Raw genomic sequence first — 20,499 nt, 5'->3', positions numbered from 1 at the left:
AGGTCTGCCTCTGCTGGGGAACAAGAAGACGGACAGATGGCTGAAGTTGTTACTGCTAGGTCTGCTTTAGCACTGCCCTCTGCCTCAGGCCTGTCCGTGTGGTTATGTACGTCTCATTTAGGTTATTTTAAAGAAAAAATCTTTAAAGTGGAAGAACTAAGTCAAATTTCAACTTTCAACTTCTAAGATGGAATAAGTACCAGACAGACTAGTCCTTTAGGACCAAGACTGAAGAGCTGTGGCCTCAAGTATTTTTTTGCTGTTCATGCAGTTCTGATCTCTTGGCCTGTAATGTAGCTATCCAACCACACGGTGGCAGGCTAGCCTCCATAGTCACAAGGTATTTCGCAAGCAGTCCACAATTTGTCTCATTGTATTTCCTTTATTAACTGAGCTGTTAATTAGAAATGACATTATAAACACAGTACCTACAATTACTACTAACATTTAATTCTTTACGTCTCTGCACATACAAGCATTTTAGGAGTTATTTTAGGAAATTCAAATTAATAAATTATTTTCATGTAATATATATACATTTAATGAATAAATCCATTAATAGTTCCGATTAAATTGGATCTCATTGCACAAAAAAATGCATATCTTTGTAACTTCAGATAACTATGAGTGCTCTGTCTTTCAAATCCCAAGATCATCTAGGAGTTACAGCTGAAACTGAGCTGTTAAACACTGAAAACCTTTCAGCGAGTAGAAAGGTCAAGGGCAGATGAATTATTTGTAAATCAGAGGCACCGAAATTCAACTACAAACTTCAGAAGAAATACAGAATACAAGTACCATCATACAAAATGATGTTGGTGATTTCACATATGGTTTGTCCACTACCAAACTAATTTGTACTACACTTTATAAAGTTAAACTGTGTATAAAAAATAATTCTAATAACAATACCAAAATGTACCCATCAAATGAATCTGTATGAACATCAAGGTACGAGAAGTATAATTAGCAAATTTTCAATTTGTTAAAATATATCAGAATTGTAATTAAAAAATGTCCGGACCTTGTTAGTGGCAAGTTTACTTAAAGATTTCACCAAATTCAGATAATCACTTTGTTTTAAACAGATATATCAATTATTAACCTTTAATAAAAAGTTTTCTCCATACAGTTTGAGTAAAATCGAAGTATTATTTGTCAAAATTATTAGACAAATAAATCTTCCACAATTCTCAGTTAATATTGCTTAAAGTTAAGGGAATTATTCTGGGAATATGAAAATACGGAAAATGGTGTAAATACTTAATTAAAAAATCCGTAGGAGACTAATTTCCACTTTATTGTTTGGTAACTGGTCAGTATTGTTTGATTTAAATAAAAAGCTTATTAGGCACAGTTGTTTTTTTTTTCTTTGCAAAAAAATACTTAACAGTTCATGCCTGCTTGAATTGGCGAAGCATCAATTTTACTTTGAACAGTGGGATCAAAATCCTTGCATACAGTAGCACTATTTCAATCCACAGATACAGTAGACGTAGCACAATGCTTTCTTGCGAAAGAAACTGCTACTATTCTTCCAAGTGCTCAGAGCAGCAAATCGTCTGTTGAGAATTCCTAGTGTCTTTCCCTTCTCCAAGTGAACCACATCCTTTGGAATTCCGATCGATCATTTCCAGCTTGACGACAGCCTTATGTCTTCTTCTTCGTTCGACGAGGAGGATTAGGAATATTTACATAGATCTCATCAGTGTCTTGATGTTTGGCTTTCTTTTTCATCCGGTCATAGACCGATGCTTGTTCATAGTTGTTCAGGTGCTACAAGGCATGAATGGACAAGGGTGAAGTAAGTTAAGATTTAACCACGGTTAGTCATACAGTAAAAATATCTTAACCAAATCTTAATTCGGCGAGAACTGGAATCAAGGAAGATGAACTCCTTACGTTTTTTGCTTACGGCTTCACGAAACAAGGTTCCGTTTTTAAAACTGAAACTAAAGTTGCTTGTTTTCATCTTGAGGCTTGTTAGCATATTGTATTCAATTTCTGTACATTCTTAAATATAGGTACACCAAAACATGAAGTGGGGGAAATACAAAAACACAGGTTTAATTTTGCGCCTTATTTGTATGTGTGAATTGAGAGAAAAATAATATTTACCCGTTTTTTCACAACTTGAAATTTGTCTCTTGTCTTCATTCTTTTCTTTTTACGCCTAAAAACAACAAAGTAGAACAAAACTAATTATTCAAAAAGAGTATAAACTCAGGAATGGCTGCACTGATGTTTCAGTTGTGAACGATTGCCTTCTATGGCAAGATAATATTTTAGTAAAGCCCCTGCGAAGTGAATCCAATTTTCTACATTTCATCTGGTGCATCTCAAGGCTACCATTTGTTTTTTTTCCATTTGGCTTTGGGTCTAATGGAAAAAAATCTTAGACTGAAAAAAGTTTACATCGGGAGGGAGAAATTCATTCATTTAAAAAAAATTAAACATTTTATTTAATATCTTTTATTTCTATATTTTATATCTATTATTTAATAACATTTTCCAATGCATGGAGGAAAGAAAATTCCTTGTGAATTCCCTTCCTTTATAGGAGTATGTATCTATCAAAAGGTGACTTTAAGTATCACTATTACACTACTTCTTTTGCCCTAAACATTTATAAAGAAGTCCAATGATGTATCATCAGACTTAACAAATTCAAAACCTTCTCTTTCTTGGTTCTAGTACAACACTTTGTGTAAGGCAAAGCTCAGGCAAAAGATATGTTCTGTTGCTAGATGTTCTTATGTTTTAGGGCACAGTGTGAGTACCAAATAAAACCGTTTTTTTATTTAATCATCATCATAATAATCATAATATACCTGTTTTGATACACCAAGGTTGTAGCCACCATGATCACTAAAACAATAAATCCTGCTGCTCCCACTCCAGCATAGAAAATTAGGTTCATGTCTGTATGGACGCAAAAAAAACATGATTACATTAAGAATACAATTACTGTGAAGTGTTACGGTTTTTTGCAATTCTTGTACAAATAGACCAACACATCTGTTACTATTAAGATGTTTATGGTGCAGCATAATGCACTGTATCTTAATTTCACTGAGTAGAATTGCTTTTGCCAGAACAACACATCAGAACTAAAATCAATTCCTTTCTCACCATATCATTTAAAATGTGTGGAATTATGAGGTTGTTTTAGGACAGTTCATCCCATTTGGCCTTGATGAACCTATTCCCAGTCTACGCAATTAATCATTTTATGCTTTGTATTAATTACATTTCCTTTCTAACATCTTTCTAAAATAATTGACCTGCGTTAACTGTGCATGTGTCTGAGAGATGTGAAGCTTTATTAATATACCTGCACATGGTAGTGTATGTCACATTAATGACATAACCAATATGGATCAACGGTGACACAGCTGTACTGCAGATGTTTTTGCAGAACAGTTTTTATAGCTCGGCACCGTGTGCGGTTCACCTCAGCGAAATAACCACCTGAAAGTGCTACTGCATCCAGCAAATGAGGTAACAAAACTGAGTTTCTAGAATGAAACCCAGGTTTCAGCTTCAAAAAGCTTTGTTCCAAAGGGTGGTGGGAGTGTAGATCCAGCCACCCAGCCATGTTGTTGAACCGATACCCTGGCCTCTTTCAAAGAACATCTGGATGAAATCCTTAACTACTAAGGACCTTCTCTCGTTCCTGATATGTCCTCATGTCCTTATGAGAAAATGACCTTCAGCGAGCTTGCAGCCTTGTCAGGCTGGGGTTTATCACAATTTCCACAGTATTAAGTGGGCTGAGAGCACATGATTTCCTCCTTGATATAATGTGGATTGTTCACAGTACTGCCCACAGAAATGACTGGAACCCACTTGTATAGTTGGGTGGAAGAGATTTATTGGCATCTAATATATCACTCAAGGCAACAAGAGGAGTGCCAGCAAAAACCACACATCACAGACTTCCAGTTGGGAGTCCAGAGACCTAACTCTTCCCTGAAGCTATTGCCTTCACGCAGAGTGCTGGGGGATTCTGTGCCAATCCTGAAACTGTTTCTGTGTTTCCAAATGAATACTGAGAATGGTCTGGTACCGTGAAATTACTTACAGTAGCGGCCCCTAATACTGGTCCTACACGGCCAGGTGTCAGCAGGCTTGCCAGGTTTGTTTTTAATGAAGCAGCGCTTGAAGAGCTGGGAGAAGCTGTTAAACTGGTCCAATTAAACCTCCTGGACCAGAGCTGGGGAGCCCTGATGTACGGTACACTTTCATCACATTTTACACTAAACGCGAGAACTGAAAACACCCTGCCGTCTACTCAAAATCAAAATGAGGAAATACCAAATGTCTTGCTTGGCAAGCCTGCTAACCTACATTAATTAATTTACATACAACCGTGGCCAAAATGTCCGACAGCGCGTTAGTTATTACATGAATAATAACTAATGGCACAGGCTGTCGCCGTATAAATAAACGTGACTTGTAGTGTAATAAGTGTTAGTAGAGTAAAATAAAGTATAATGAAGTAAAGAAACATTTCACCCAACTGTTTCAACCAATGTGATACACAATTACAGTATGGCTAAGATGAAAAAAGTGGGACTGTTATGTATACATTTATTTTATGAGGAATTTTAGGACCTTTTCCGTACCCCATTTAGGCAGACTCAGGGATAACGTAGTGGTTTGATTTCCCGAGTTAGTTCTCAAGTGGCACCGGTAAATTCCTCCGTCTTTGTCGGTTATATTCATGATGAGCAGGCTGGCCTGTATGGTGCTGCAGTTCAGCAGAATCCTTTGCTTGTAATCGGAACCAGTGAAGTTTCCATCTGAAAAGTTGCAGAGGGCTATGGTGTCTTTAGACTTCTCTCCAAGCTTCTCAAAAGTCACCTGGTGAACTGTGCCATTTTGGACATAGTGGCACCTTAGTGTGAAATTGTGACCCTTTTCAACAACAACCTCTGATCTATTTTCGCTTTCATCGATGTTCACTGTTAAAAAAAAAAATGAAGTGTTATTTTACCAAATAAAGAAACCAAGCTGTTAACACCGTGTTCATATTATTTCTAGAATAATGTACTAAATGCGTTAGCACACTAAGCACTCTGACCTCCGCCCAGTTCCCAAAGCAGGGCAGCTCCATGATTTCTGTTCCGTCGTTTCTGTTTTGTGGAATTGATCATCTAACCCAATATCAGATCTTGCAAGTCAATCAGCAAGTTCAACATCCATCTTAAATCTCACTTCCTTACTCTAGCTTTTCGGCTTCATTGACTAACTTTGTGTCTATCTGTTTCATCACCACAAAGTGCCATTTTGAGATCCCCATCACGAAAGGTGCTACATAAAAATATAGTATTTGTATTATTCTTAGACTCCAAATTCTTAAATTCAAAATTTTGTCTGTAAAATGTACTCCAGAAATGTTCTTGTTGAATTACTGCTGCTTGTTTCCATTTTTGAGAATACCCCACAATTTGCTGTGATTTGTGGGCTGTCATACATTTAAACGGGATGCACATTCTGAAAGCATTTCCTCGTGTATTTTCTGACTGAACCAAACAAGAGACACTCCTCCATAAAGTTAATCAACACGTTGATGATGCAGGTAAATACTTTACCTGTATTTTCCACAAGAATGTCTTTAGTCCATGAGCCCTTTGGAAATGAGTGTATGGAACACTGATAAAGTCCCAGATCTTCCTCGGTGGTCTGAGTGATTACAATACTTCCATCTAATGGTAATGATTTCAGAAACTTGACTCTTCCTTTATATTTTCCAAATTCATGAAGGCCGTATGTTGTGTGGTAAACCGCTACTTTCTCCTTTTGTGAGTCTGTTCTCTTTTCCCAGGAGATCTGGCTGAGATTACCACGCCAAGGACAGATACACTTCAGCGTCGTGTTCGTCTCCAGCTTCACAACTGAATCAGCAGTTTTTTGCAGAGTGGCATCTGAAATAAAATAGAGGGGTTTTTTTTTTTCATAAGGAGGAAATGGGAAAAGGCACTGTATAAAAGGTGCAAAATGGATTCTAAACCAAAGTCAATACAGGCTGGGTGTGTGGTTGAGCTTTGATGAAAAGTGATTTTGTCTTGGATGTTTATTGTTGTGCACAGTCCTCTCTTTCACTGAGCTTTTATAGAATTATGAATCAGCAAGTAAAGGGAAAACTACATGATTTATTAATTCATATTAATTATTTTTCTCTGGCCGAGTATAGACTCGAACACCGTTGTTTTCACCATTAGGGAGTCTGGACTCTAGGCTCCTTTGCTTTCTGAGATCACATTACAGAAGATCCTGGAATCACACTGCCCTTATGTATACTGTATGTGCTCTACTCACAACACATGAAACATTTAATCCAGTTTACCACAGTGAATTTAGCATCAGGATTTTGCACTATGGCCTCATTACACTATGCTTTCTACACTGGACCACAGGAATAACTATCTTTTATAGAGTTAAATGGAAATAAATAAGGGTAGGATTAATGGACCATTCTTACTGCTGAAAGTCTGAAAGCCTGAGTTGTACATACAATGGGACTAGAATCTTTCATTCATTTTATATTTACAGGGGGAGCTTTACAAAAACACTCCATCTTCCAGTTTTGTCATTTCATTCACATCTGATGCCATACACTGAAAATAATAATTTAACTAGAGCAGCTCCTTTACTACCATCAATTCAGAATAGGCCACAATTCAAGACATAATATATATATATAATCATGTTAGCAGATACGATACATTTGCAAGACTACTTGTGAAACAGTATATATCCATGCACAGGTCTTGAAAATACTTAATGCGAATTAATTTCGGAACTATCAACTATGCTTCAAATATTTGGTCTATATGCCTATTGTATGTACTGTATACTGTATATGTTCAGCTCAAATCCATTAACAGATGGGTGAAATAAAGCTTGTACTGTAGATGTTAATTTTCTGATTACACTGGGTGAATAGTATTTAAAGTAAACATTTCAATGGTTTGAAATTTTGTACTAAATTGCCAATACCTTAGGGTAGTATTGAGTGTATGTAAAAGTAAACTAGATTTACAGTTACAATGGCCAGAGATTGCACTCAACTTCAACCAGTACTCCACAAAGTTCAATCATTTACCATCTAATTCCAAAAGAAAAAGAAAACTAAATATTCTTCCCTAAAATAAATTATGTGCTATATGCCAACAAAAATACGTCTCTTAACGTTCTGTAAGTTCTTCACAATATTTACTGTATACAAAACAGACATGCAACGAAAGATAGGAAAATATCATTAACAGGTAATGATTTTCCCTCTTAAATGGGTGCAGTTGAGCAAAAGTGATGCTGGCAAAATTACTGAGAATCGCATTTTAGGAACTTTTCAAAACTTTATCATCCATACATTTTGTAACAACCTAATCCCTGTTTGGCTTGAAGAGAAAAAAAAAGCATCTTACCTCCATGCCAACTAAATATAAGCATAAGTACCATGAAGTACCAGTACTCCTTTTGTGTCGTCTCCATCTTATCCCGCTTAGCCAGCATGAATACTGCATTGAGGAGTGGAATGAACTAACCAGCACTTCCTGTACACACACACACTATAGCACAGTACTTCACACACAACGATTCATCATTCGCAAAGGAAGTGAAACGCAGCAGTGACATTAAAACTGACGAATGTATGAAATGAAACCCTTGGAACGATGAGACTGCTACCGATGAGGTTAAACACAAGTGAGTCTGTTTTTTTTTTTCTACTTGGCTATTTGAATGTAAGGAATCTAATAGCCAAACATCTTTAAAATGAATGTAAGGAATTTTCAGTCATTCTTTAGTGAAAGAGGCTGCTCATGTTTAACCCCGAACAGGGAAAGTATTAGTCCATGAACATACTGTAGCATAAGAACTGTATTTAATATATATGATACAGAAAATAATGTATCACTTCATGTGAAGTTAAAATTAAAGTGTATTCATTGTGGTGTTACCAAATGTTCTAGTCTGGATTTTAACATGATTTTAATACCCCATACAGTGCCTTCCAAAGTATTCAGATCTTTTCACAGTTTTCACATTTTGTTCTTTTATAGCTTGTAGTCATGACACTTTGAAGTAGCAATTAATATTAGTTATACTGTAAACAACCTACTTCGTAGCTTCAAATAAAAAACAAAAGATGGAAATAGATAATATAAAAGAAAATGAAAAAGTCCTGTTTGTATTAATATTCAAACACTTTGGCAAATTAATTTAGTTGCACAAAATTACCATAATAAGCCACACAATTAATTACAGCAGTTCTATATTCTAGCGGTGTGGTATTATTGCAGTTCTCGTGATTTCAGAATAAAAACCAGTCTCTGTCAGACTGCCCCTTGGTTAGATAGTGAAATTTAAGAAAAGACTCAACTATGAAGAATAAGGGTCTTTCAAAGCCAGTAATAAAGTCACTGGAAAGTACAGATCAGGAGAAGGGTACACAAATAATAAAAAGTATCTAAATATCCCTGTGAGCCCGGTCTACTAAGTCATCAAGAAAAGGAAGGCACAGCACATCAATCAAACCTCCGACACTGCCTGGTTTAGGGCGTCTCTCCAACCCAAGCAGAAAACTAGCTAGTCACAAAGTGACAAACCCATCTCAAATCCAGGATGGAGTTTATAAGTGATACTGCAAACATGTGGCAAAAGGTTTTGTGAGACAGGACAAAATGGGAACTTTCTGACGTAACTATAGATCACTACATCAGATGCAAAACATTTCCCAGTTAAAAATCTCCACACTCAAGCACGAGGGTAGCATCATGTTATGGAGATGCTTCTCATCAACCAGGACTGGAAAGCTTGTTAGGACTTGAAAAAAATGGATGAAGTAGAGGCAATTTCACTGCAAGATGTGGACCAAATAACAATGTGCAAAGCTGGTAGCGACCTGTCTCAAAACCCCAACATCAGGCACTGTATCCTTTGTTAATGGGATCATGTTGTGTTAAAGGTGTGTAAGGTTGTGTCTTTTACCAGACTGCAATGCACATTTCCCATCTGAGACAACAAAGGGAAGTAAGAATGAAGCCAAAAGGCTTTCTCCTGCAGAAGGGAAGAGCAGCACCTACGGGTTTAACAAAGCAACAACCTGGTTATGCTTAGAAGTCTCTTAACCCAGTAATGACCAGTTCCAGCCTTGCTTAACTTCAGAGATCTGACAAGATAACGCTATATGTCATCATTTTAACATTTCTTGCATTTATTTTATTTTCAAAATGATAAAAAGTACGAAACATTGTGCTGGTTAAAACACATGACTACACTAGGGTAGGTGAGTGAAATTACTTCTTTATTCAGTAGGTTAAAATACTCTAAATATGCATATTAACTATAAATAACATATTAGTCACAGAACATAATCATTAACATCACATACTCTATCATACATTTTTGACAAATTGTCAAAGTAATTTACAGTTCCAAAAATAGTATATATACTGTACATGCCATTTTTTATTCACAAATATGCTTCAAAAATAAATCCTTTAGAACAATCAATGAAATCACAGATTTAGCGATTTCCGTGATTGTAACAAATACAATCGGGGCCTTCACAGGAGAAATGCTTAGCTGTTTAAGAGATTACTTAGATTTTCAAGGCACTTTTGTAGGTATGAAATGAGTGGTTCATCACTTGTTTTTGCAGTTTCTGTGAAGAGAAAAAAAAGAAAAACGTATTTAAAACAGACTGGCTTCTGTTAGTTTTAATTCACCATTATCTGCAGTGTATGTCTATCTCCATTAACAAAACAAGTGCTTTTAATGGTTCCATTGACTTCATTTTTCAAAGTGAACACTACTATTCATTAAATTTCATCATCCTTTGCAGAAATAGCATCATTGATGCTTTGTGTGTCCGTGGACAAGGGTTTACAATAAAGTCCAATTTTCCTTTTAGTTTCTCCTGAAGTTGTTTAAAGACTAAAGTGTCCTTTAGTTTGTTTGTATTACTGATTCTACTGGGTAGAATGGTCTTAAACCATTACACTCTAACATCACCTCATATAAATTCTGTGCTAAATCAATTACACACTTTGATTTAACAACAGACTCCACCGTGTGCTCACGTTCAGTTTTATACTTCAGAACTACTTCAGCTTTAGAGCTGTAGTTGAAAAGTCCCTTTCATGATGGGGATTTACATTCACAGAAATTGAAATATGTAAAAAAAAAACACGTAATTATTTATAAATAGTAATTAATCAGTGAAAATCAATAAAGAATAAAACATAGGACACGACATACAGTGTAAATACACAAAATACACTACATACACAAAAATGTCTGTGAACAACCTAGGCAGGTATGTTGTTTTGCATATTTTAGACCTAAAATATAATTGTTTAATTATGGTATTGATAATAGATGAAGACAACCCCAAAAAACCCTATAAAACATAAACATAATTAAATAATGCAAATTTATTTTAACATAATAAACAACAGAAAGCACCCTTGTGTGAATAAGTATTGGATTCCTTAACACAATTCAGTGACATGTCACATCTCCTTATTAATGTCTTCAATTGTCAGTTATAAGAAATGTTTATCAGCCTCTTGCATTGGCTTTTATGAATTTTAGTCTGTTATTCCTTCAATCAGTAACATATGAGGGTTTCCTTTGATAAATAGCTCACTTGAGGTCCTGACATAACTTATAGGTCGAGACTTTGACTTGGCCAATTCAAACTGTGGAATTTCTACTTCAGCCATTCAGTTGTAGATCTGCTTGTGTTTAGTCACTGTCTTGCTGACCCACTTTCGACTCGGCTTCAGCTGAAAAAATGGAAGGCCTGACATTTTCTTCCAAAATTTGATGAAACAACTCCAAATTCACGTTATGTCAATCTGTCCAGATCCTATGGCAGCAAAGATGATAATCCCACCCTCATGCTTGACAGTCAGAATGGGGTTTTTCTATCGGAAGGCTTTTCACCACACAAAATGTTTCTCGTTGTGACCAGAAATTTCAATTTTTGTCTCATCTGTCTCCGGAATATCGTTCCAATAGACTTGTAGATTGTCAGGGTGCTCTTTGGCGAACTTGAGTTGGGTGGCAATATAGGACAGGGCTGCCCAAACTCAGCCCTCACTTACTTGTTACACAATTATTCAACCACCTGATTCTAATTATCCCTTTAATTAGGCTTTCACTTATTATTTTACACACACTGGTTTAATATTGTTCTACTTCATACACCACTGCATGTATTGGTAAATATAAACTGTTTTGGTTATTTAAGACAGACTGGTTTAGATTAAACAAGGGTACCATGGAAAGACATTATAATTCCTATAACTGAGAGCACACCAATGTTTTCTCAGCACTGTACACCACGAAAAATATTAAGTTGTTAGAACATACAGTAAGTACATTCTCTGATTAATGAGGTGGCTATTAAGTCCAAACATGACTATGATTAAGAATGAAAATGAAGATTGAAACAACAAAAGCGAACCGAAAACAGGAACGACAAAATAAGACACTTTTGAATTGACACTGCCTTCTGTACTGATCTGCCAAGTAAAGAGATACTTATCAACTTGTGTGAGTTCATAATCTGAGCACTGCCAAATGTTAGCCTGATGGATTTTAACAGTGCAGGGAGGGATGTAAAGATCAGAAGAATTATTTAAGAAGTCCAGCACTGCTTGACTACAATGCACAGTGAGGGGATTGAAGTCCTGTGCCAGGATGAAATATCAGGATAATATAACAATATTTCTCAATCCTTCTCAATTGAAGACGAAGGCCTCGCGGAGCCTGTTTGAAATATTTTCAACAAATGTTTGCGCAATATCAATGGCTAGATCTGTTTCGACTCAACAGTTTTAGGTTACTAAAACATTTTGGTGTATCTTTCAAAAACTTCTGCCTGCTTTAAAAAGATTTTTAATTCTGCATTCTGTTTTGTTTTTTCTTGTTAGAAGTGTTCAGACTGCTTTGGGTTTAGATATCTCCTTGTATTACTGTCCAAAAACATGCTGGCAACAACAAAGAGCAAAAACAGTTTGAATTTAGCACAAAAAATCGATTCGATTAAAGAAAAATACCTTTTTTAGCGGAGATGTATGCTTCATCAACTTTACATTTGGTGGAGGGGTTCTTTAAAGCCACCTTCGCCTTTGAATAAAAGTTGAAATGTTTATGAAACAATATGCATTCAATCAAGAAAAGAAAACTAATTCCATTGTTGAAAACAGATTGTATGATTAACAAACGAGAAAGATCCAAGTATTCAGACTCTATTACTAAGGCCTGAAGAAGTCATCATCATGCTGTAGGTGTTCACTTCTTATTCTGATGCTCTCATGCAAATGTGTCTTTCAATTCACAGGAACGGGAGAAAAATTAGTAGAAAGACAGTAAACAGAAGTGTATCATTTCCAATAATTAGTTGGTATCAATAACTATTTCTAATTACTGAATGCAGCAGATTTTGATGTCAATAAGCTCAAGGGACAAGTTGTCATTTGTTCAAAATTTTCATGAGTACCCTAAATTAATTAATACGCATTACCAGGTGGCTGTGACTGAGTCTGTATCATTAACCTCAGCTTTTGCATAAATCATCTTTCCTGTTCATTTCATTAACCTCTAGTATTGTGCGATTTGTGTGTGAAAAGCCTGAGCCATATTTGAAGAGGTACCTTTTGACAGTTATGGAGCAGAGCCCACAGAGCTGAAGCTCCAATGGTCTTGACTTCTGTAAGATTACTCTCCAAGCAGGATGCCAGAACTCTGACTGCTTTATCTGAAAGGAAATTGAGACTTTTCAATAATACAAACCAGCTTTGTATGGATTCACATATTTTGTTGCAATAAAAATAATTTCTAATAGTTTCTGGGTTTCCTTGATCCTAGAGTTGACTATAAATAATATATTAAATGTAATCATGTAATGATTGAAACTAGCACAAAGGAAGATCTCTGATATTTCATGACAGACTTGGGGGTTGCATGTATTTAATTATTACAGTTCCGTGTATTTAATTACAGAATAAAAAGGGGATTCATGCAATATTATATATACATTGTGACTTAAATCTCATCTCGATAGCTTCCCTCACAGTGAAGCACCTGAGACATCAGCGACTACGTAAAAGTGCATTTAAAACTGAGAACAGAGGACACTTTGTTTACCCCCAAGGGTTGTGGGATTGTGGCACAAGGTACCCAGCCATACTGTCCAAGCTGATACCCTGACCTACTTCAAGAAACAGCTGAACGAGATCACTGGATCAATCAAGTACTACTAATCACTTAACGAGCTAGATGAGCCAAATAGCCAGCTCTGACTTGTACACTGTCTTACGTTCTAACTACAGACCAGTTTTAGCCACACCGAGGCTATCCAGCACTGGGGTGGAACTGCCTGTAAACCCAATTTGTTTTCCTGTGTACCTCAGTATTCTTGACTAAATTATACATTACATTACATTTTAAGAATACTAATGCCAGATTTCTTCATTTTTGCTTTCCTCTCCAGCTGGTTTGGAATTGGGCCTGGCTCACCTCATGCCAACCCCCCGACCCGCAGGGCTGAAGACAACCCGCACATGGGCCTGCTGGAGTGCCAGTGGGAAGACACGTGCTCACGACTGACAAATCCAGCTCATGGGGGCCACAAGGACTTCTGTCAAGAGTGCTTGTGCCTGTTTTTTTTTTTGCAGTGGCATAAACACTGTTCTCTTGACTGCGTGCTACTAAATATACTGCAGTAACAGCCTTATGACTTCACTCAGCTTTGAGCTGGTGTGCAGCCCCCAGTTCTGGCTTCACTCCAGCTCTGCACAATGTGGGTGTTTGCGTGGTAGAACCCCTTGTATGAAAACAGATCGTTTCAAAGGACCATGGGTTACAGTGGAGAAAATTAAAAAAAGACCGAAAGAGAAAAGGAAAAGGTTTTGTGCTGTGCCTAGGGTTTAAATTATTTTTAAAAAATGTTTGTCGGGAGACGTGTGGCAAGTACCGTTCACTGTCGTCTTTCTAAACACATGAGGAAGGATATTTGCTTAAACTAGTGTACAATAGAAAATCTTTCTTTCAGCCAGACTGATATAAAGTTGCATTAGAAAGGTCTTACCATTAGCTAGAACCTTTGCTTTAGTGGCAGAACTGAAACAGAGGTTGTGCAGAATAAGCAGGGCCACAGGTTTAGTGTTGCGAGGTTTGTACTGTGACATTTCTGTTAGCAGCTCTAAGGCACCATTACTCTTCAGTATGATCTGTTGTCCATCTTCTCCAAAGGACATGTTCAGTAAAAGCTTTAGCCACAAATGTAGCACAGGACTGGCACTTTTAGATCCAGGTTTTGGTATTGACAATGACCGGCAGTTCTGAAGGAAGTTGCTCTGAAAAAGCATATAAGAGAAAGGAAGAAAAATAATTACACAAGAAAGAGAAAACATGTTTTGTCATGTCAAATCATTTTGTATAAAGACTTAATCTGTCTTAAACTATTATTTTAATCTCTTAGTATATATCCCAATCCAATTTATTACATACTTATCACCTTTCTATATCACACTTCAATCATCTTTTGCTTATGAAGTTACAGTTGGAGCTCCTGATAATTAACTAATTACTGAAATACATGCATGGAGATTTTTTTGTTCTGTTCTTCCAACATATAATGTGATCCCGTGTTATCGTCCAGGAAATGGAAGCTGGTTTCTGCTAAGTGGAAAGATGCTGATGAATGTTTACAGTAGGTGCTAAAGCATCGGCCTGTGACTGTACCCCTGACAGAGGACATTTCTCCTGTCGTGATTCAGCTTCTGTTTAGCATATTGACCTCTTAATAAACTATTGGTTAAAGTGCTGAAGTTCAGCTTTCACTGCAGTGCCTTCTTAATGTTAGACTCTTCATAACCACATGCCTTTGGTGAATCAAGCTGGCGATTTCTTCATTGCAATAAAGAAAGGAGGACAGACGCAGCTAGCAGCTCATCTCTCACTCACTTTTTTCACAGACAGAAACAGGCTTTTATTTTGGGAAATGAGCTAAATTTACATACATACGCACAAAAACATACACTTTTATGACTGGTTAGTAACAGTGTGCCACCATATAAGGTACAAAATCTGTCATCTTAGACAATTCAACTGTGGTCAATCATGGGCACTAAACCAAAGTCCCTGTTCCCATTTATGTTACTAAATTGAACACAGGATACAAGAACCATACCACTAACAGGACCTTAAAAGCATGAAAAAAAATCTTGCAGAGTCTGCAGATTTAATTTTGTAACATAACATCATAACAAGCATGCATGCCTTCAATAACCATGTTGGGCCTTCATGAATCATAATCGTTCATTAGGGAACAACACCGATACTCAACTGTCAAACAGACAGTAACAAGTCCACTCCAACCTGTCTCACAAATGCCTGCTGAGTGAAGCAGCCTGCCTTGATATTATTTATATGGCCTGTTGACCACAGGGGGACACAGGGGGTTGGGTGGAGGTTTGCACTGCTGCTGCTAATGTGTCAAATCACACTGAAGTGCTCAGCTTCCCTGGAATTCTGTGCAAGCTGGGTTGCATTAGTGTTACAATGATGAAAGGCACAGCTTCATACACCTAGACCAGCATGTCCCTGGCAAAGAGTCTTTCTAGCCAGCGTCTGGAGACTCAGCTGGAGATATTCGGAGAAACCCTGAGGTATCCCGTTCACACCTGTTGCTCCTGTAGGGAGATGACTGCAATCTGGGCCTCTCAGTGTCCAGTCTGCTTCAGCACTCTCTCTACTGGCTGTTTTACCCATCTTATGGGTCCTTAGTAGAACTTAGAAGTATACTTTGGCATGGGAAGGGTAGCAACAGAATTCAACCTGTAGAATTATTTTTAAAAATGTGGAATACTTCCACATTTCTAAAAGTTAATAAAATGTAAAAGGTTAAAGTCTTGAAGTAAAGTGCAAAGCATACTGCAAAAGAAAAGTGACTGAATTTTAAGCATTTGGTTCTTAGAAGCATCCTCATTATAAAGGTGTTAGTGATTTTACCTTCTGCAGCACTCCTTTACAATCGTGAGACATGGCTAAGTTAGCCAGCAGTGCGAAAGCCAGGCTCTGGACACTGCTGCTCTCAGGAGCCTTCTGGGAAGCCAGCTTCATGACACTGTGCATCAGAGAGCTGCAGGCAGGGCCTCTGGACAACGTGTTCTGGGCTGCACTGCTCCAGCAAAGCGAACGGCAAGCTAAAACAATATGGAATATCAACATTATATCAACCAATAATGCATTTCCTGGAACACTCTAAAAAAAGAGTGATCCTCTATATGCACTAACACAACAAACCACTGGCATTTTTTAAAATCCCATTACTAAAATGTCGAAGATGTTGCAGTGCAGACTGTGATTGAGGATCACTGTGGTTTAAGGAGAGACGAAGCAACATAATTCAGAACAAAGTGTGTGAATATGACGAGTGAAATGGGGCAATCCTATGAAGTTAACTAAGCCAAAGCGTGCACTGCCACTGCAGCACTTGTAAAGCCTCATGCTTTGATGCTACGCAGGCATCTGCCTAACTAGGACAAGTTAATAACACAAAGCAAAGAACCAATCTTAGCATTCTGTTTAACAAAAAAATATTTGCAGACTTCTTTGATCTGCATTAATGGACACACTACTAGAGAATCACAGAAATGTAGTTTCTTAGCTGTAATTTATATTCACAGACCTGCACTTGTCATAGTTTTTAACCACACTGATGTAGAAAACATACTAAGCAATTCATAACTCTACAGCAATTATACAGCAGTAACACATTCAACACAGATACAAAACACAGGAAATGACAGAGGAAATTATGGTGAGTCTTCACAGATAATAACCAGCCATCCCAACAGAAACTTAATCAAACGTGTTCTTCTTGCATGCTAAAATATCAACTCCAAAGGCTGTTTCAAGAGAGAATACTACCTCACACGGCTAATTTAAAAATATCCACCTGTTTTAGTTTTTTTAGGCTTCCACAGTTGGCAGGTTGGGCGTGCCGACTTGATGGAATGGGAGTAGGTGAGGGAGGAATGTTTTGTAGGAGGGGTACTTGTGGGGAAAATGATGGCCCCCCCTTTTTGTGTTTAGAGTTTGCTTTGTACAATTGTTTTTCCCCATGTACTTAAAACAAGTAGCACAAATAACTTTACCAAAAATCTAAGTCTGTAAGCGATTTAAAATTATAATCACTAAATATAGGATGGATTTGAGCTGTGAATTCCACAGATGAGGCACTGCACATGAGAAGGCCCTTTGTATTGAGCTGTAGTAAGAAGTCCTAAATCAATAGATCTGAGAGTGGACTCAATTCAATTGATTGGACTCAAACGGGCTATACTCTGTGTAAGCATTTAAGCTAAACTACTAGAGGTAGCCCATTCAGCATCTTACGCTGTAAATGAGCTGAAGTACCTTGAAGTGCATTCTAAATTTCACAGGGAGCCAATGCAAACCACAGAGGGCAGGAGTTATATGTGCAGATGCAGAGTACTTCTAGTTAGCACATGAAATACAGAATCCTGGACTTCCTTATTTATCTTGGAATAAAACAAGAAACTGTATTAATATTATGTAGCAGGAAGAGCAATGTCTTAACCGAGCCACGTCATACATTTGGAAGAAATATACCCTGGTGATACCTGTATGTCACTGAAACAGGATCAAAAACAACACCAAACAAACACCAAGGTTTCGGACTTCCATCAAGATCCTAATTTCACACCCTCAACAAAACTGGAGTTACCAGCTTTGCAAAAGTGATATTGGCAGCATATGAGTAAAAGGTCAGTCTTTTCAGTTCAGCTTAAGACCATTATTTTGTATCCAAATCTTAGCATCTGACAGACATTTGTAAAGTGCAGTGCAGGAATGTTACAGTTTAAGTGTCATCAGCACAACAGTGAAACCCAATTACATTGTTCAGTAGAGACAGGAAAAGCAGACTTATTAGTTCATTAGTGCATTTTATAAATAGTACAGAAAAAGATTGCAACTCGATTTAAAATGTCATCCCTCTGTTTTCAAGGAACAGAGTTCATGCGAGAACCTGCGAGACACCCTATTTTGAAAACACCTTAAAGCCTTTATCCCAGAATAACCCTTTGGGTTAACAAGAAATTTGGGGCTCAAAAGGGAAACCACTCCTTTCCTGGTGAAGGTTTGTCGGAAACCTGATAAACCACAACAATGGTAATCACTTCTGAACTGTAGTTCGACAATGGGTTTCGAATTCTGCGTACTACACAATTAAGATTCTGCCAGCAGCTTCAAAGCCTTGCATTCTAAAGAGCTTGTTCGAAGCAGCACAGTTATAACCAAAAGCCTTCCCTTTTCAAGGTCTTACTGCCATCTTAAAACAGAATAAATAACATTGCATGCTTCTTCGTTGATTTGGTTGTTTTCATTTCTTAAGTGTTGTGAACTGGAATTCTAAATGATTTAATAAACATATCATTGTGTTTCCCTTCAGTGTCACTTTCTCGTGGTATTTAAAAGAAATGCAGACTGTGTACCAATACAGTCATTGTGAACACTTTTATAGCACGGGTAAAATAGAATGCAGTATTCTCAAATTAACAAAACATTTTACACATTTTTCATTCCTTAACACTTCAGATCTCATCGGTTAGTTATTTTTGGTCACTTTATACATAACTTGTTTGAACTTGAGGCTATAGGGTATTTTTGTTTTTCCATCCAGTGTATCAATCGCCATCTAAATTCTAATGAAAGGGAAAATCCTGATAAGGAAAGTTTTCAGCCTATACCTGTGGTTGGCCATTATATTCTGTCTCAATATCATGTCTGAAAATCAGAACTTCATTTGCACCAACAGTAACAGTAACAACAATATCATCAACCTTGATCATCAACAAGTATTTTAAGCTGTTCTTTACTCTGCAGTGAATAATTCCAAGAATAAAAACAGAAGCATTTTCTTGTACATTTTGGAAATATCTTAAAGTATCTTAGTGCTATGAACAGCTTCCTTTATTAAGGATTGACATGGGCTAAATCTCAATAAAGAACATTTTTCCACTCTACACTACTATTAGGATATTGCATTGGTGTAAATTAATTTGGAATATGTGACATTTTCCTGAGTAGCAAGATATTTAACATTATACTTTTTAACAGTTGGTTATTTTAGATCAAATATACAAAGAAACATGTTTTAAGAGGCATGGCTGCTCAGTTTTAGATCAACAAGATGTGATCTGAAGCAAGGTAAACCCTGAAGTGGATGCTAATTCATCACAGGGCCCACATGCTAACAGGAAAAGCACGAAAACACATGTAGCCACAGTGATAACATGCAAACTCCACACAGAGGTCACCCCAGGATCCAAGAACTAACCACCACAACAGTGATAAAGAGTGTCATGAGAAACATTTCTCTCAATAGAGACAGGGTAAAGTCCTAGCCAGCATGACGTATCACACCAGAGCACCAGGGTTTCTGTGGCATTATTGAACAAGTGACCATGGATGGGATGCCAGTTCATCCTAGTCCCCCTTTATACAGCTGGGTGGACTAGAACAAATGGGGTATGTGTGTGGTGCAGGGACTTGAACCCAGAACCTCCAGTCAAGAGTCCAAAGGCTTACCCACTATGCTATCCTGCCCCCCATTAGTGAAGAACTACTTAATTTACTAACTCATCATCTGCATCCCATACCATAACCATTTTGTACAGAATAAAGAAGTCCAATTTTCTTGCCAGTGCAAGGCAGGGAAATGATGTGGGATTAGTAAAGATATTTTTATTCCAGTTATGAGAAATGCAAAAATTGGGTTTTCTCTTACGAATGTTGGACTTGCAGTATATGACAGTTCATTCTTGAATAAGTAGAAATGTGATATCACAGTGTTACATTTCTTACACTATAGTGTGTGCATTATTTTTTCAACAAATACTACAACAGATTAAAAACAAATTACTTTGCTTTTGTTAAATAGCTTAACTCGTACATTTGTTCTTTGAAGGTTTTGAAGTACTGTATATACAGAAAGTGTTTAAATTAAATGGATAAAAATAAATAATTGTTATTCAGCACATTAATGAATCTGCTGTCGGCTTCTGGAACAAGTCATCAAACCTGAAGTCCGGATGTCTATCGCAAGACAGCTGAATCAGATCCCTGGATCAATTAGCTACTAGGAACCAATGGCCTAGAAAGCCCATTTCAGTACAGGGTGGCAGCAAGCCTTCAAGTGTATCGTATTCAGACTTGATTTTGAATTATGAAAAAAAGAAACAGTATAAGACAACCACAACGTAAATGTGTATGGTAAATTCTTATCTCATTTCGTAATCTAAAATAATACAAAATGCCATAGTAATACATACTGAAAGGTTGATGAATTTGCCCTTTAAAAAAATATATCCTTTTCACTGTATGTCTATATAGTTTTTAAAACCGTCGAAAAAACCCAGCACGTTACCACCTCCACATTTCTTAACA

The 20,499-nt window shown here is 37.0% G+C and overlaps 2 protein-coding genes across 2 annotated transcripts in view; both read right to left on the bottom strand.

Annotated features, from left to right (window-relative positions):
* Window positions 1-362: 362 nt before the first annotated feature.
* On the bottom strand, window positions 363-7,553 carry cd226 (CD226 molecule). The gene is made up of 6 exons (XM_088919649.1): window positions 7,434-7,553; window positions 5,598-5,930; window positions 4,629-4,967; window positions 2,832-2,922; window positions 2,119-2,173; window positions 363-1,776 (listed from the first exon to the last, which is right to left on the bottom strand). The coding sequence occupies exons 1-6, from the start codon at window positions 7,519-7,521 to the stop codon at window positions 1,651-1,653; spliced, it is 1,032 nt and encodes a 343-aa protein (XP_088775775.1). The 5' UTR covers window positions 7,522-7,553; the 3' UTR covers window positions 363-1,650.
* A 1,658-nt stretch (window positions 7,554-9,211) lies between these two features.
* The window catches only part of rttn (rotatin), a 72,328-nt gene continuing 61,040 nt past the window's right edge, over window positions 9,212-20,499 (bottom strand). The window contains exons 45-49 of the mRNA XM_088918828.1: window positions 16,036-16,229; window positions 14,111-14,378; window positions 12,675-12,778; window positions 12,078-12,147; window positions 9,212-9,673 (exon numbers count right to left, since the gene is read on the bottom strand). Of these exons, the coding sequence (XP_088774954.1) occupies window positions 9,591-9,673; window positions 12,078-12,147; window positions 12,675-12,778; window positions 14,111-14,378; window positions 16,036-16,229 (719 nt within the window). The 3' untranslated portion in view covers window positions 9,212-9,590. The remainder of the gene's footprint in view (window positions 9,674-12,077; window positions 12,148-12,674; window positions 12,779-14,110; window positions 14,379-16,035; window positions 16,230-20,499) is intronic.

Source organism: Atractosteus spatula, chromosome 6, assembly GCF_055471065.1.
Source record: "Atractosteus spatula isolate fAtrSpa1 chromosome 6, fAtrSpa1.hap1, whole genome shotgun sequence".
Taxonomy (NCBI): domain Eukaryota; kingdom Metazoa; phylum Chordata; class Actinopteri; order Semionotiformes; family Lepisosteidae; genus Atractosteus; species Atractosteus spatula.
The sequence above is the reverse complement of the archived record's forward strand: the minus strand, read 5'-3'. Positions and strand labels throughout refer to the sequence as shown.